This window comes from Lonchura striata, chromosome 18, assembly GCF_050655825.1.
Source record: "Lonchura striata isolate lonStrDom1 chromosome 18, ASM5065582v1, whole genome shotgun sequence".
Lineage (NCBI taxonomy): Eukaryota > Metazoa > Chordata > Aves > Passeriformes > Estrildidae > Lonchura > Lonchura striata.
Window position 1 is genome coordinate 15,407,302 of NC_140720.1, and position 12,419 is coordinate 15,419,720.

General features: G+C 52.8%; 1 protein-coding gene across 1 annotated transcript in view; it reads left to right on the top strand.

Annotated features, from left to right (window-relative positions):
* Positions 1-12,419, top strand: part of LOC144247230 (uncharacterized) — a 159,113-nt gene that overhangs the window by 1,352 nt on the left and 145,342 nt on the right. The window contains exon 4 of the mRNA XM_085556466.1: positions 403-526. Coding sequence (XP_085412592.1) covers positions 403-526 — 124 coding nt within the window. The remainder of the gene's footprint in view (positions 1-402; positions 527-12,419) is intronic.

Below are 12,419 nucleotides of genomic sequence, written 5' to 3' on the forward strand. Positions count from 1 at the left end.
TTTAGGGTCTTTTCATGGCATAGAGGCTGAGGGACAGCTTGAGGGTGACAGAGGCTGGGAGCTGAGGGAGGAACAGGGGAGGGGACAGTGGGTGACACAGAGAGATGCTGAGGGGGGCAGGGGCAGCTGGAGGGTGACACAGAGAAGCTGGGGGTTGAGGGGCAGAGGAGAGGGGGCTTGAGGGGCAAAGGGGGGTTCGAGGGTGACAGCCAGAGCCTGAGGGCTGGGGGGCTGAGGGAGGGGTCAGGGGTGAAGGGAGAGGGTCTGAGGGCTGGACAGTCCAGTGGAGATCAGGGCTACAGGGTACAGCTTAGGAGGCAAGTTAGGGTACAGGTGCAGCACCCCTCACCCAGCCCTAACCTCACCCTAAGCAGCCTTTTCCCTTTTCCCCCCTAACAACAGCAGCACAGCACAGCAAGCCTGACAGCGAGACCACACCGGAAGCCTCCCAGTGGGACAGGGCAGCGACCCTCGCACCAGGACAACGCCAGAACCCTCAGAGGACAACAGGACCCGCTGCAAAAAGGTAGGGATGACATCTGTGGGCTAGAGGGCAACAGGAAGGGGTTTGGAGGCAGAGCAGGCTTCCTTGAGTGTTTTTTTTTGCAGGGCTATTAGGGGATTTTTGAAGGCTTTCTCTGGCATCTTTTAGAGAATTGTTATACCTTCCTAATGGCTATTTTAGAATTCCTTGGTGTATTTTTAGGGTCAGGATGAGGGCGAGACAGGATGCCCACTGAAAATGTGGAGCATTACTGGAATGCTTTGGGAAGGTGCCAGTGGAGGGCCAGTGGGTAAGGTGCCATGATGCTGGTCTGAAGGTTGTGAATTCTGAGCAAAGCAAAGTGGTTGTGGTTAGGGTTATATGGTGGCAGATTTCCCAAGGAGAAATCCAGCACAGAAAAAATCAAGCCGAAGCTTTGTACTGTCAGATTACAACAGGTATTCGGCATGAAAAAAAATCCCTGAGTACTTGGGGGTGGGAGATGCAAGATGAGGGAAATCCAGTGAGGATTTGACATTGAGGACGCAAAAGGAAACGTGGGACCAGAAAACCAAGGGGATCGCAGGGCCCTGCCAATGAATGAGGGATATCTACATAGTGAAAGCAAATTCAGAAGCCCAGATTCCTGATGTCAGTTTGTAGGGCTCCCTTGGGTGTATCAGGGCAGCACAAGTTTGAGTTGGGGACAACTTCGGTCTGGGCTCCCTCCTTCGATATAAGGAATTTTTGCAGTCAGGACCAGGGGCCACTGGGCACAACCTTTGGCCATTTTCCCTGGGAAAGAAAACTCAGCAGTCCAGGTTGCTGATGTCAGTTTGTAGGGCTCCCTTGGGTCTATCAGGGCAGCACAAGTTTGAGGTGGGGACAACTTTGATGTGGAGTCCATCCTTCGATATAAGGATTTTTTGTAGTGAGGCCCCAGCCCAGGGCCAGGGGCCCCTGGGCACATCCTTTGGCCATTTTCCCTGGGAAAGAAAACTCAGCAGTCCAGGTTCCTGATGTCAGTTTGTAGGGCTCCCTTGGGTGTATCAGGGCAGCACAAGTTTGAGGTGGGGACAACTTCGGTGTGGGGTCTATCCTTCGATATAAGGATTCCTTGCAGTCAGGGCTAGGGGCCCCTGGGCACACCCTTTGGCCATTTTCCCTGGGAAAGAAAACTCAGCAGTCCAGGTTCCTGATGTCAGTTTGTAGGGCTCCCTTGGGTCTATCAGGGCAGCACAAGTTTGAGGTGGGGACAACTTCGGTGTGGGGTCCATCCTTCGATATAAGGATTTTTTGCAGTCAGGGCCAGGGGCCCCCGGGCACAACCTTTTTCCATTTTCCCTGGGAAAGAAAACTCAGCAGTCCAGGTTCCTGATGTCAGTTTGTAGGGCTCCCTTGGGTGTATCAGGGCAGCATAAGTTTGAGGTGGGGACAACTTCGGTGTGGGGTCCATCCTTCGATATAAGGATTTTTTGCAGTCAGGGCCAGGGGCCCCCGGGCACAACCATTGGCCATTTCCCCTGCGAAAGAAAACTCAGCAGTCCAGGTTCCTGATGTCAGTTTGTAGAGCTCCCTTGGGTCTATCAGGGCAGCACAAGTTTGAGGTGGGGACCACGTCGGTGTGGGGTCCATCCTTCGATATAAGGATTCTTTGCAGTGAGGACCCTGCCCAGGGCCAGGGGCCCCTGGGCACATCCTTTTTCCATTTTCCCTGGGAAAGAAAACTCAGCAGTCCAGGTTCCTGATGTCAGTTTGTAGAGCTCCCTTGGGTCTATCAGGGCAGCATAAGTTTGAGGTGGGGACAACTTCGGTGTGGGGTCCATCCTTCGATATAAGGATTTTTTGCAGTCAGGGCCAGGGGTCCTTGGGCACATCCTTTTTCCATTTTCCCTGGGAAAGAAAACTCAGCAGTCCAGGTTCCTGATGTCAGTTTGTAGGGCTCCCTTGGGTGTATCAGGGCAGCACAAGTTTGAGGTGGGGACAACTTCGGTGTTGGGTCCATCCTTCGATATAAGGATTCTTTGCAGTGAGGACCCTGCCCAGGGCCAGGGGCCCCTGGGCACATCCTTTTTCCATTTTCCCTGGGAAAGAAAACTCAGCAGTCCAGGTTCCTGATGTCAGTTTGTAGGGCTCCCTTGGGTCTATCAGGGCAGCACAAGTTTAAGGTGGGGACAACTTTGGTGTGGGGTGCATCCTTCGATATAAGGATTTTTTGCAATGAGGTCCCTGCCCAGGGCCAGGCGCCCCCGGACACATCCTTTTTCATTTTCCCTGGGAAAGAAAACTCAGCAGTCCAGGTTCCTGATGTCAGTTTATAGGGCTCCCTTGGGTCTATCAGGGCAGCACAAGTTTGAGGTGGGGACAACTTCGGTGTGGGGTCCATCCTTCGATATAAGGATTTTTTGCAGTCAGGGCCAGGGGCCCCCGGGCACAACCTTTGGCCATTTTCCCTGGGAAAGAAAACTCAGCAGTCCAGGTTGCTGATGTCAGTTTGTAGAGCTCCCTTGGGTCTATCAGGGCAGCACAAGTTTTTGGTGGGAACAAGTTCGGTGTGGGGTCCATCCTTCGATATAAGGATTTTTTACAGTGTGTTCCCTGCCCAGGGCCAGGGGCCCCCTGGGCACATCCTTTTTCCATTTTCCCTGGGAAAGAAAACTCAGCAGTCCAGGTTCCTGATGTCAGTTTGTAGGGCTCCCTTGGGTCTATCAGGGTAGCACAAGTTTGAGGTGGGGACAACTTCGGTGTGGGGTCCATCCTTCGATATAAGGATTTTATGCAGTCAGGGCCAGGGGCCCCTGGGCACATCCTTTTTCCATTTTCCCTGGGAAAGAAAACTCAGCAGTCCAGGTTCCTGATGTCAGTTTGTAGAGCTCCCTTGGGTCTATCAGGGCAGCACAAGTTTTTGGTGGGGACAACTTTGGTGTGGGGTGCATCCTTCGATATAAGGATTTTTTGGAATGAGGTCCCTGCCCAGGGCCAGTGGCCCCAGGGCACATCCTTTTTCCAATTTCCCTGGTAAAGAAAACTCAGCAGTCCAGGTTCCTGATGTCAGTTTGTAGGGCTCCCTTGGGTCTATCAGGGCAGCACAAGTTTGAGGTGGGGACAACTTCGGTGTGGGGTCCATCCTTCCATATAAGGATTTTTTGCAGTCAGGGCCAGGGGCCCCTGGGCACAACCTTTGGCCATTTTCCCTGGGAAAGAAAACTCAGCAGTCCAGGTTCCTGATGTCAGTTTGTAGGGCTCCCTTGGGTCTATCAGGGCAGCACAAGTTTGAGGTGGGGACAACTTCGGTGTGGGGTCCATCCTTCGATATAAGGATTTTTTGCAGTGTGTTCCCTGCCCAGGGCCAGGGGCCCCCTGGGCACATCCTTTTTCCATTTTCCCTGGGAAAGAAAACTCAGCAGTCCAGGTTCCTGATGTCAGTTTGTAGAGCTCCCTTGGGTCTATCAGGGCAGCACAAGTTTGAGGTGGGGACAACTTTGGTGTGGGTTCCATCCTTCGATATAAGGATTTTATGCAGTCAGGGCCAGGGGCCCCTGGGCACATCCTTTTTCCATTTTCCCTGGGAAAGAAAACTCAGCAGTCCAGGTTGCTGATGTCAGTTTGTAGGGCTCCCTTGGGTCTATCAGGGCAGCACAAGTTTGAGGTGGGGACCACGTCGGTGTGGGGTCCATCCTTCGATATAAGGATTTTTTGCAGTGTGTTCCCTGCCCAGGGCCAGGGGCCCCCTGGGTACATGCTTTTTCCATTTTCCCGGGGAAAGAAAACTCAGCAGTCCAGGTTGCTGATGTCAGTTTGTAGAGCTCCCTTGCGTCTATCAGGGCAGCACAAGTTTGAGGTGGGGACCACGTCGGTGTGGGGTCCATCCTTCGATATAAGGATTTTTTGCAGTCAGGGCCAGGGGCCCCTGGGCACATCCTTTTTCCATTTTCCCTGGGAAAGAAAACTCAGCAGTCCAGGTTCCTGATGTCAGTTTGTAGGGCTCCCTTGGGTCTATCAGGGCAGCACAAGTTTTTGGTGGGGACAACTTTGGTGTGGGGTGCATCCTTCGATATAAGGATTTTTTGCAATGAGGTCCCTGCCCAGGGCCAGGCGCCCCCGGGCACATCCTTTTTCCATTTTCCCTGGGAAAGAAAACTCAGCAGTCCAGGTTCCTGATGTCAGTTTGTAGGGCTCCCTTGGGTCTATCAGGGCAGCACAAGTTTGAGGTGGGGACAACTTCGGTGTGGGGTCCATCCTTCGATATAAGGATTTTTTGCAGTCAGGGCCAGGGGCCCCTGGGCACATCCTTTTTCCATTTTCCCTGGGAAAGAAAACTCAGCAGTCCAGGTTCCTGATGTCAGTTTGTAGGGCTGCCTTGGGTGTATCAGGGCAGCACAAGTTTGAGGTGGGGACAACTTCGGTGTGGGGTCTATCCTTCGATATAAGGATTCTTTGCAGTCAGTTCCAGGGGCCCCTGGGCACATCCTTTGGCCATTTTCCCTGGGAAAGAAAACTCAGCAGTCCAGGTTGCTGATGTCAGTTTGTAGAGCTCCCTTGGGTCTATCAGGGCAGCACAAGTTTTTGGTGGGAACAAGTTCGGTGTGGGGTCCATCCTTCGATATAAGGATTTTTTACAGTGTGTTCCCTGCCCAGGGCCCGGGGCCCCCTGGGCACATCCTTTTTCCATTTTCCCTGGGAAAGAAAACTCAGCAGTCCAGGTTCCTGATGTCAGTTTGTAGGGCTCCCTTGGGTCTATCAGGGTAGCACAAGTTTGAGGTGGGGACAACTTCGGTGTGGGGTCCATCCTTCGATATAAGGATTCTTTGCAGTCAGGGCCAGGGGCCCCTGGGCACATCCTTTTTCCATTTTCCCTGGGAAAGAAAACTCAGCAGTCCAGGTTCCTGATGTCAGTTTGTAGAGCTCCCTTGGGTCTATCAGGGCAGCACAAGTTTTTGGTGGGGACAACTTTGGTGTGGGGTGCATCCTTCGATATAAGGATTTTTTGCAATGAGGTCCCTGCCCAGGGCCAGTGGCCCCAGGGCACATCCTTTTTCCAATTTCCCTGGGAAAGAAAACTCAGCAGTCCAGGTTCCTGATGTCAGTTTGTAGGGCTCCCTTGGGTCTATCAGGGCAGCACAAGTTTGAGGTGGGGACAACTTCGGTGTGGGGTCCATCCTTCGATATAAGGATTTTTTGCAGTCAGGGCCAGGGGCCCCCGGGCACAACCTTTTACCATTTTCCCTGGGAAAGAAAACTCAGCAGTCCAGGTTCCTGATGTCAGTTTGTAGGGCTCCCTTGGGTCTATCAGGGCAGCACAAGTTTGAGGTGGGGACAACTTCGGTGTGGGGTCCATCCTTCGATATAAGGATTTTTTGCAGTCAGGGCCAGGGGCCCCTGGGCACATCCTTTTTCCATTTTCCCTGGGAAAGAAAACTCAGCAGTCCAGGTTCCTGATGTCAGTTTGTAGGGCTCCCTTGGGTCTATCAGGGCAGCACAAGTTTGAGGTGGGGACAACTTCGGTGTGGGGTCCATCCTTCGATATAAGGATTTTTTGCAGTCAGGGCCAGGGGCCCCCGGGCACAACCTTTGGCCATTTTCCCTGGGAATGAAAACTCAGCAGTACAGGTTCCTGATGTCAGTTTGTAGGGCTGCCTTGGGTGTATCAGGGCAGCACAAGTTTGAGGTGGGGACAACTTCGGTGTGGGGTCCATCCTTCGATATAAGGATTTTTTGCAGTCAGGGCCAGGGGCCCCTGGGCACAACCTTTGGCCATTTTCCCTGGGAAAGAAAACTCAGCAGTCCAGGTTCCTGATGTCAGTTTGTAGGGCTCCCTTGGGTCTATCAGGGCAGCACAAGTTTGAGGTGGGGACAACTTCGGTGTGGGGTCTATCCTTTGATATAAGGATTCTTTGCAGTCAGGGCCAGGGGCCCCTGGGCACATCCTTTGGCCATTTTCCCTGGGAAAGAAAACTCAGCAGTCCAGGTTCCTGATGTCAGTTTGTAGAGCTCCCTTGGGTCTATCAGGGCAGCATAAGTTTGAGGTGGGGACAACTTCGGTGTGGGGTCCATCCTTCGATATAAGGATTTTTTGCAGTCAGGGCCAGGGGTCCTTGGGCACATCCTTTTTCCATTTTCCCTGGGAAAGAAAACTCAGCAGTCCAGGTTCCTGATGTCAGTTTGTAGGGCTCCCTTGGGTGTATCAGGGCAGCACAAGTTTGAGGTGGGGACAACTTCGGTGTGGGGTCCATCCTTCGATATAAGGATTCTTTGCAGTGTGTTCCCTGCCCAGGGCCAGGGGCCCCCGGGCACAACCATTGGCCATTTCCCCTGCGAAAGAAAACTCAGCAGTCCAGGTTCCTGATGTCAGTTTGTAGGGCTCCCTTGGGTCTATCAGGGCAGCACAAGTTTGAGGTGGGGACAACTTCGGTGTGGGGTCCATCCTTCGATATAAGGATTTTTTGCAGTCAGGGCCAGGGGCCCCTGGGCACATCCTTTTTCCATTTTCCCTGGGAAAGAAAACTCAGCAGTCCAGGTTCCTGATGTCAGTTTGTAGGGCTCCCTTGGGTCTATCAGGGCAGCACAAGTTTGAGGTGGGGACAACTTCGGTGTGGGGTCCATCCTTCGATATAAGGATTTTTTGCAGTCAGGGCCAGGGGCCCCCGGGCCAACCTTTGGCCATTTTCCCTGGGAAAGAAAACTCAGCAGTCCAGGTTGCTGATGTCAGTTTGTAGAGCTCCCTTGGGTCTATCAGGGCAGCACAAGTTTTTGGTGGGAACAAGTTCGGTGTGGGGTCCATCCTTCGATATAAGGATTTTTTACAGTGTGTTCCCTGCCCAGGGCCAGGGGCCCCCTGGGCACATCCTTTTTCCATTTTCCCTGGGAAAGAAAACTCAGCAGTCCAGGTACCTGATGTCAGTTTGTAGGGCTCCCTTGGGTCTATCAGGGTAGCACAAGTTTTTGGTGGGGACAACTTCGGTGTGGGGTCCATCCTTCGATATAAGGATTTTATGCAGTCAGGGCCAGGGGCCCCTGGGCACATCCTTTTTCCATTTTCCCTGGGAAAGAAAACTCAGCAGTCCAGGTTCCTGATGTCAGTTTGTAGAGCTCCCTTGGGTCTATCAGGGCAGCACAAGTTTGAGGTGGGGACCACGTCGGTGTGGGGTCCATCCTTCGATATAAGGATTTTTTGCAGTCAGGGCCAGGGGCCCCTGGGCACATCCTTTTTCCATTTTCCCTGGGAAAGAAAACTCAGCAGTCCAGGTTCCTGATGTCAGTTTGTAGAGCTCCCTTGGGTCTATCAGGGCAGCACAAGTTTTTGGTGGGAACAAGTTCAGTGTGGGGTCCATCCTTCGATATAAGGATTTTTTGCAGTGTGTTCCCTGCCCAGGGCCAGGGGCCCCCTGGGCACATCCTTTTTCCATTTTCCCTGGGAAAGAAAACTCAGCAGTCCAGGTTCCTGATGTCAGTTTGTAGGGCTCCCTTGGGTCTATCAGGGCAGCACAAGTTTGAGGTGGGGACAACTTCGGTGTGGGGTCCATCTTTCGATATAAGGATTTTATGCAGTCAGGGCCAGGGGCCCCTGGGCACATCCTTTTTCCATTTTCCCTGGGAAAGAAAACTCAGCAGTCCAGGTTCCTGGTGTCAGTTTGTAGGGCTCCCTTGGGTGTATCAGGGCAGCACAAGTTTGAGGTGGGGACAACTTCGGTGTGGGGTCCATCCTTCGATATAAGGATTCTTTGCAGTGAGGACCCTGCCCAGGGCCAGGGGCCCCTGGGCACATCCTTTTTCCATTTTCCCTGGGAAAGAAAACTCAGCAGTCCAGGTTCCTGATGTCAGTTTGTAGAGCTCCCTTGGGTCTATCGGGGCAGCACAAGTTTGAGGTGGGGACAACTTCGGTGTGGGGTCCATCCTTCGATATAAGGATTCTTTGCAGTCAGGGCCAGGGGCCCCTGGGCACATCCTTTTTCCATTTTCCCTGGGAAAGAAAACTCAGCAGTCCAGGTTCCTGATGTCAGTTTGTAGAGCTCCCTTGGGTCTATCAGGGCAGCACAAGTTTGAGGTGGGGACAACTTCGGTGTGGGGTCCATCCTTCGATATAAGGATTCTTTGCAGTCAGGGCCAGGGGCCCCTGGGCACATCCTTTTTCCATTTTCCCTGGGAAAGAAAACTCAGCAGTCCAGGTTCCTGATGTCAGTTTGTAGAGCTCCCTTGGGTCTATCAGGGCAGCACAAGTTTTTGGTGGGGACAACTTTGGTGTGGGGTGCATCCTTCGATATAAGGATTTTTTGCAATGAGGTCCCTGCCCAGGGCCAGGTGCCCCCGGGCACATCCTTTTTCCATTTTCCCTGGGAAAGAAAACTCAGCAGTCCAGGTTCCTGATGTCAGTTTGTAGGGCTCCCTTGGGTCTATCAGGGCAGCACAAGTTTGAGGTGGGGACAACTTCGGTGTGGGGTCCATCCTTCGATATAAGGATTTTTTGCAGTCAGGGCCAGGGGCCCCTGGGCACATCCTTTTTCCATTTTCCCTGGGAAAGAAAACTCAGCAGTCCAGGTTCCTGATGTCAGTTTGTAGGGCTGCCTTGGGTGTATCAGGGCAGCACAAGTTTGAGGTGGGGACAACTTCGGTGTGGGGTCTATCCTTCGATATAAGGATTCTTTGCAGTCAGTTCCAGGGGCCCCTGGGCACATCCTTTGGCCATTTTCCCTGGGAAAGAAAACTCAGCAGTCCAGGTTCCTGATGTCAGTTTGTAGAGCTCCCTTGGGTCTATCAGGGCAGCATAAGTTTGAGGTGGGGACAACTTCGGTGTGGGGTCCATCCTTTGATATAAGGATGTTTTGCAGTCAGGGCCAGGGGTCCTTGGGCACATCCTTTTTCCATTTTCCCTGGGAAAGAAAACTCAGCAGTCCAGGTTCCTGATGTCAGTTTGTAGGCCTCCCTTGGGTGTATCAGGGCAGCACAAGTTTGAGGTGGGGACAACTTCGGTGTGGGGTCCATCCTTCGATATAAGGATTTTTTGCAGTCAGGGCCAGGGGCCCCCGGGCACAACCATTTGCCATTTCCCCTGCGAAAGAAAACTCAGCAGTCCAGGTTCCTGATGTCAGTTTGTAGGGCTCCCTTGGGTCTATCAGGGCAGCACAAGTTTGAGGTGGGGACAACTTCGGTGTGGGGTCCATCCTTCGATATAAGGATTTTTTGCAGTCAGGGCCAGAGGCCCCCGGGCCAACCTTTGGCCATTTTCCCTGGGAAAGAAAACTCAGCAGTCCAGGTTCCTGATGTCAGTTTGTAGAGCTCCCTTGGGTCTATCAGGGCAGCACAAGTTTTTGGTGGGAACAAGTTCGGTGTGGGGTCCATCCTTCGATATAAGGATTTTTTACAGTGTGTTCCCTGCCCAGGGCCCGGGGCCCCCTGGGCACATCCTTTTTCCATTTTCCCTGGGAAAGAAAACTCAGCAGTCCAGGTTCCTGATGTCAGTTTGTAGGGCTCCCTTGGGTCTATCAGGGTAGCACAAGTTTGAGGTGGGGACAACTTCGGTGTGGGGTCCATCCTTCGATATAAGGATTTTATGCAGTCAGGGCCAGGGGCCCCTGGGCACATCCTTTTTCCATTTTCCCTGAGAAAGAAAACTCAGCAGTCCAGGTTCCTGATGTCAGTTTGTAGAGCTCCCTTGGGTCTATCAGGGCAGCACAAGTTTTTGGTGGGGACAACTTTGGTGTGGGGTGCATCCTTCGATATAAGGATTTTTTGCAATGAGGTCCCTGCCCAGGGCCAGTGGCCCCAGGGCACATCCTTTTTCCAATTTCCCTGGGAAAGAAAACTCAGCAGTCCAGGTTCCTGATGTCAGTTTGTAGGGCTCCCTTGGGTCTATCAGGGCAGCACAAGTTTGAGGTGGGGACAACTTCGGTGTGGGGTCCATCCTTCGATATAAGGATTTTTTGCAGTCAGGGCCAGGGGCCCCTGGGCACATCCTTTTTCCATTTTCCCTGGGAAAGAAAACTCAGCAGTCCAGGTTCCTGATGTCAGTTTGTAGGGCTCCCTTGGGTCTATCAGGGCAGCACAAGTTTGAGGTGGGGACAACTTCGGTGTGGGGTCCATCCTTCGATATAAGGATTTTTTGCAGTCAGGGCCAGGGGCCCCCGGGCACAACCTTTGGCCATTTTCCCTGGGAATGAAAACTCAGCAGTCCAGGTTCCTGATGTCAGTTTGTAGGGCTGCCTTGGGTGTATCAGGGCAGCACAAGTTTGAGGTGGGGACAACTTCGGTGTGGGGTCCATCCTTCGATATAAGGATTTTTTGCAGTCAGGGCCAGGGGCCCCTGGGCACAACCTTTGGCCATTTTCCCTGGGAAAGAAAACTCAGCAGTCCAGGTTCCTGATGTCAGTTTGTAGGGCTCCCTTGGGTCTATCAGGGCAGCACAAGTTTGAGGTGGGGACAACTTCGGTGTGGGGTCTATCCTTCGATATAAGGATTCTTTGCAGTCAGGGCCAGGGGCCCCTGGGCACATCCTTTGGCCATTTTCCCTGGGAAAGAAAACTCAGCAGTCCAGGTTCCTGATGTCAGTTTGTAGAGCTCCCTTGGGTCTATCAGGGCAGCATAAGTTTGAGGTGGGGACAACTTCGGTGTGGGGTCCATCCTTCGATATAAGGATTTTTTGCAGTCAGGGCCAGGGGTCCTTGGGCACATCCTTTTTCCATTTTCCCTGGGAAAGAAAACTCAGCAGTCCAGGTTCCTGATGTCAGTTTGTAGGGCTCCCTTGGGTGTATCAGGGCAGCACAAGTTTGAGGTGGGGACAACTTCGGTGTGGGGTCCATCCTTCGATATAAGGATTCTTTGCAGTGTGTTCCCTGCCCAGGGCCAGGGGCCCCCGGGCACAACCATTGGCCATTTCCCCTGCGAAAGAAAACTCAGCAGTCCAGGTTCCTGATGTCAGTTTGTAGGGCTCCCTTGGGTCTATCAGGGCAGCACAAGTTTGAGGTGGGGACAACTTCGGTGTGGGGTCCATCCTTCGATATAAGGATTTTTTGCAGTCAGGGCCAGGGGCCCCTGGGCACATCCTTTTTCCATTTTCCCTGGGAAAGAAAACTCAGCAGTCCAGGTTCCTGATGTCAGTTTGTAGGGCTCCCTTGGGTCTATCAGGGCAGCACAAGTTTGAGGTGGGGACAACTTCGGTGTGGGGTCCATCCTTCGATATAAGGATTTTTTGCAGTCAGGGCCAGGGGCCCCCGGGCCAACCTTTGGCCATTTTCCCTGGGAAAGAAAACTCAGCAGTCCAGGTTGCTGATGTCAGTTTGTAGAGCTCCCTTGGGTCTATCAGGGCAGCACAAGTTTTTGGTGGGAACAAGTTCGGTGTGGGGTCCATCCTTCGATATAAGGATTTTTTACAGTGTGTTCCCTGCCCAGGGCCAGGGGCCCCCTGGGCACATCCTTTTTCCATTTTCCCTGGGAAAGAAAACTCAGCAGTCCAGGTTCCTGATGTCAGTTTGTAGGGCTCCCTTGGGTCTATCAGGGTAGCACAAGTTTTTGGTGGGGACAACTTCGGTGTGGGGTCCATCCTTCGATATAAGGATTTTATGCAGTCAGGGCCAGGGGCCCCTGGGCACATCCTTTTTCCATTTTCCCTGGGAAAGAAAACTCAGCAGTCCAGGTTCCTGATGTCAGTTTGTAGAGCTCCCTTGGGTCTATCAGGGCAGCACAAGTTTGAGGTGGGGACCACGTCGGTGTGGGGTCCATCCTTCGATATAAGGATTTTTTGCAGTCAGGGCCAGGGGCCCCTGGGCACATCCTTTTTCCATTTTCCCTGGGAAAGAAAACTCAGCAGTCCAGGTTCCTGATGTCAGTTTGTAGAGCTCCCTTGGGTCTATCAGGGCAGCACAAGTTTTTGGTGGGAACAAGTTCAGTGTGGGGTCCATCCTTCGATATAAGGATTTTTTGCAGTGTGTTCCCTGCCCAGGGC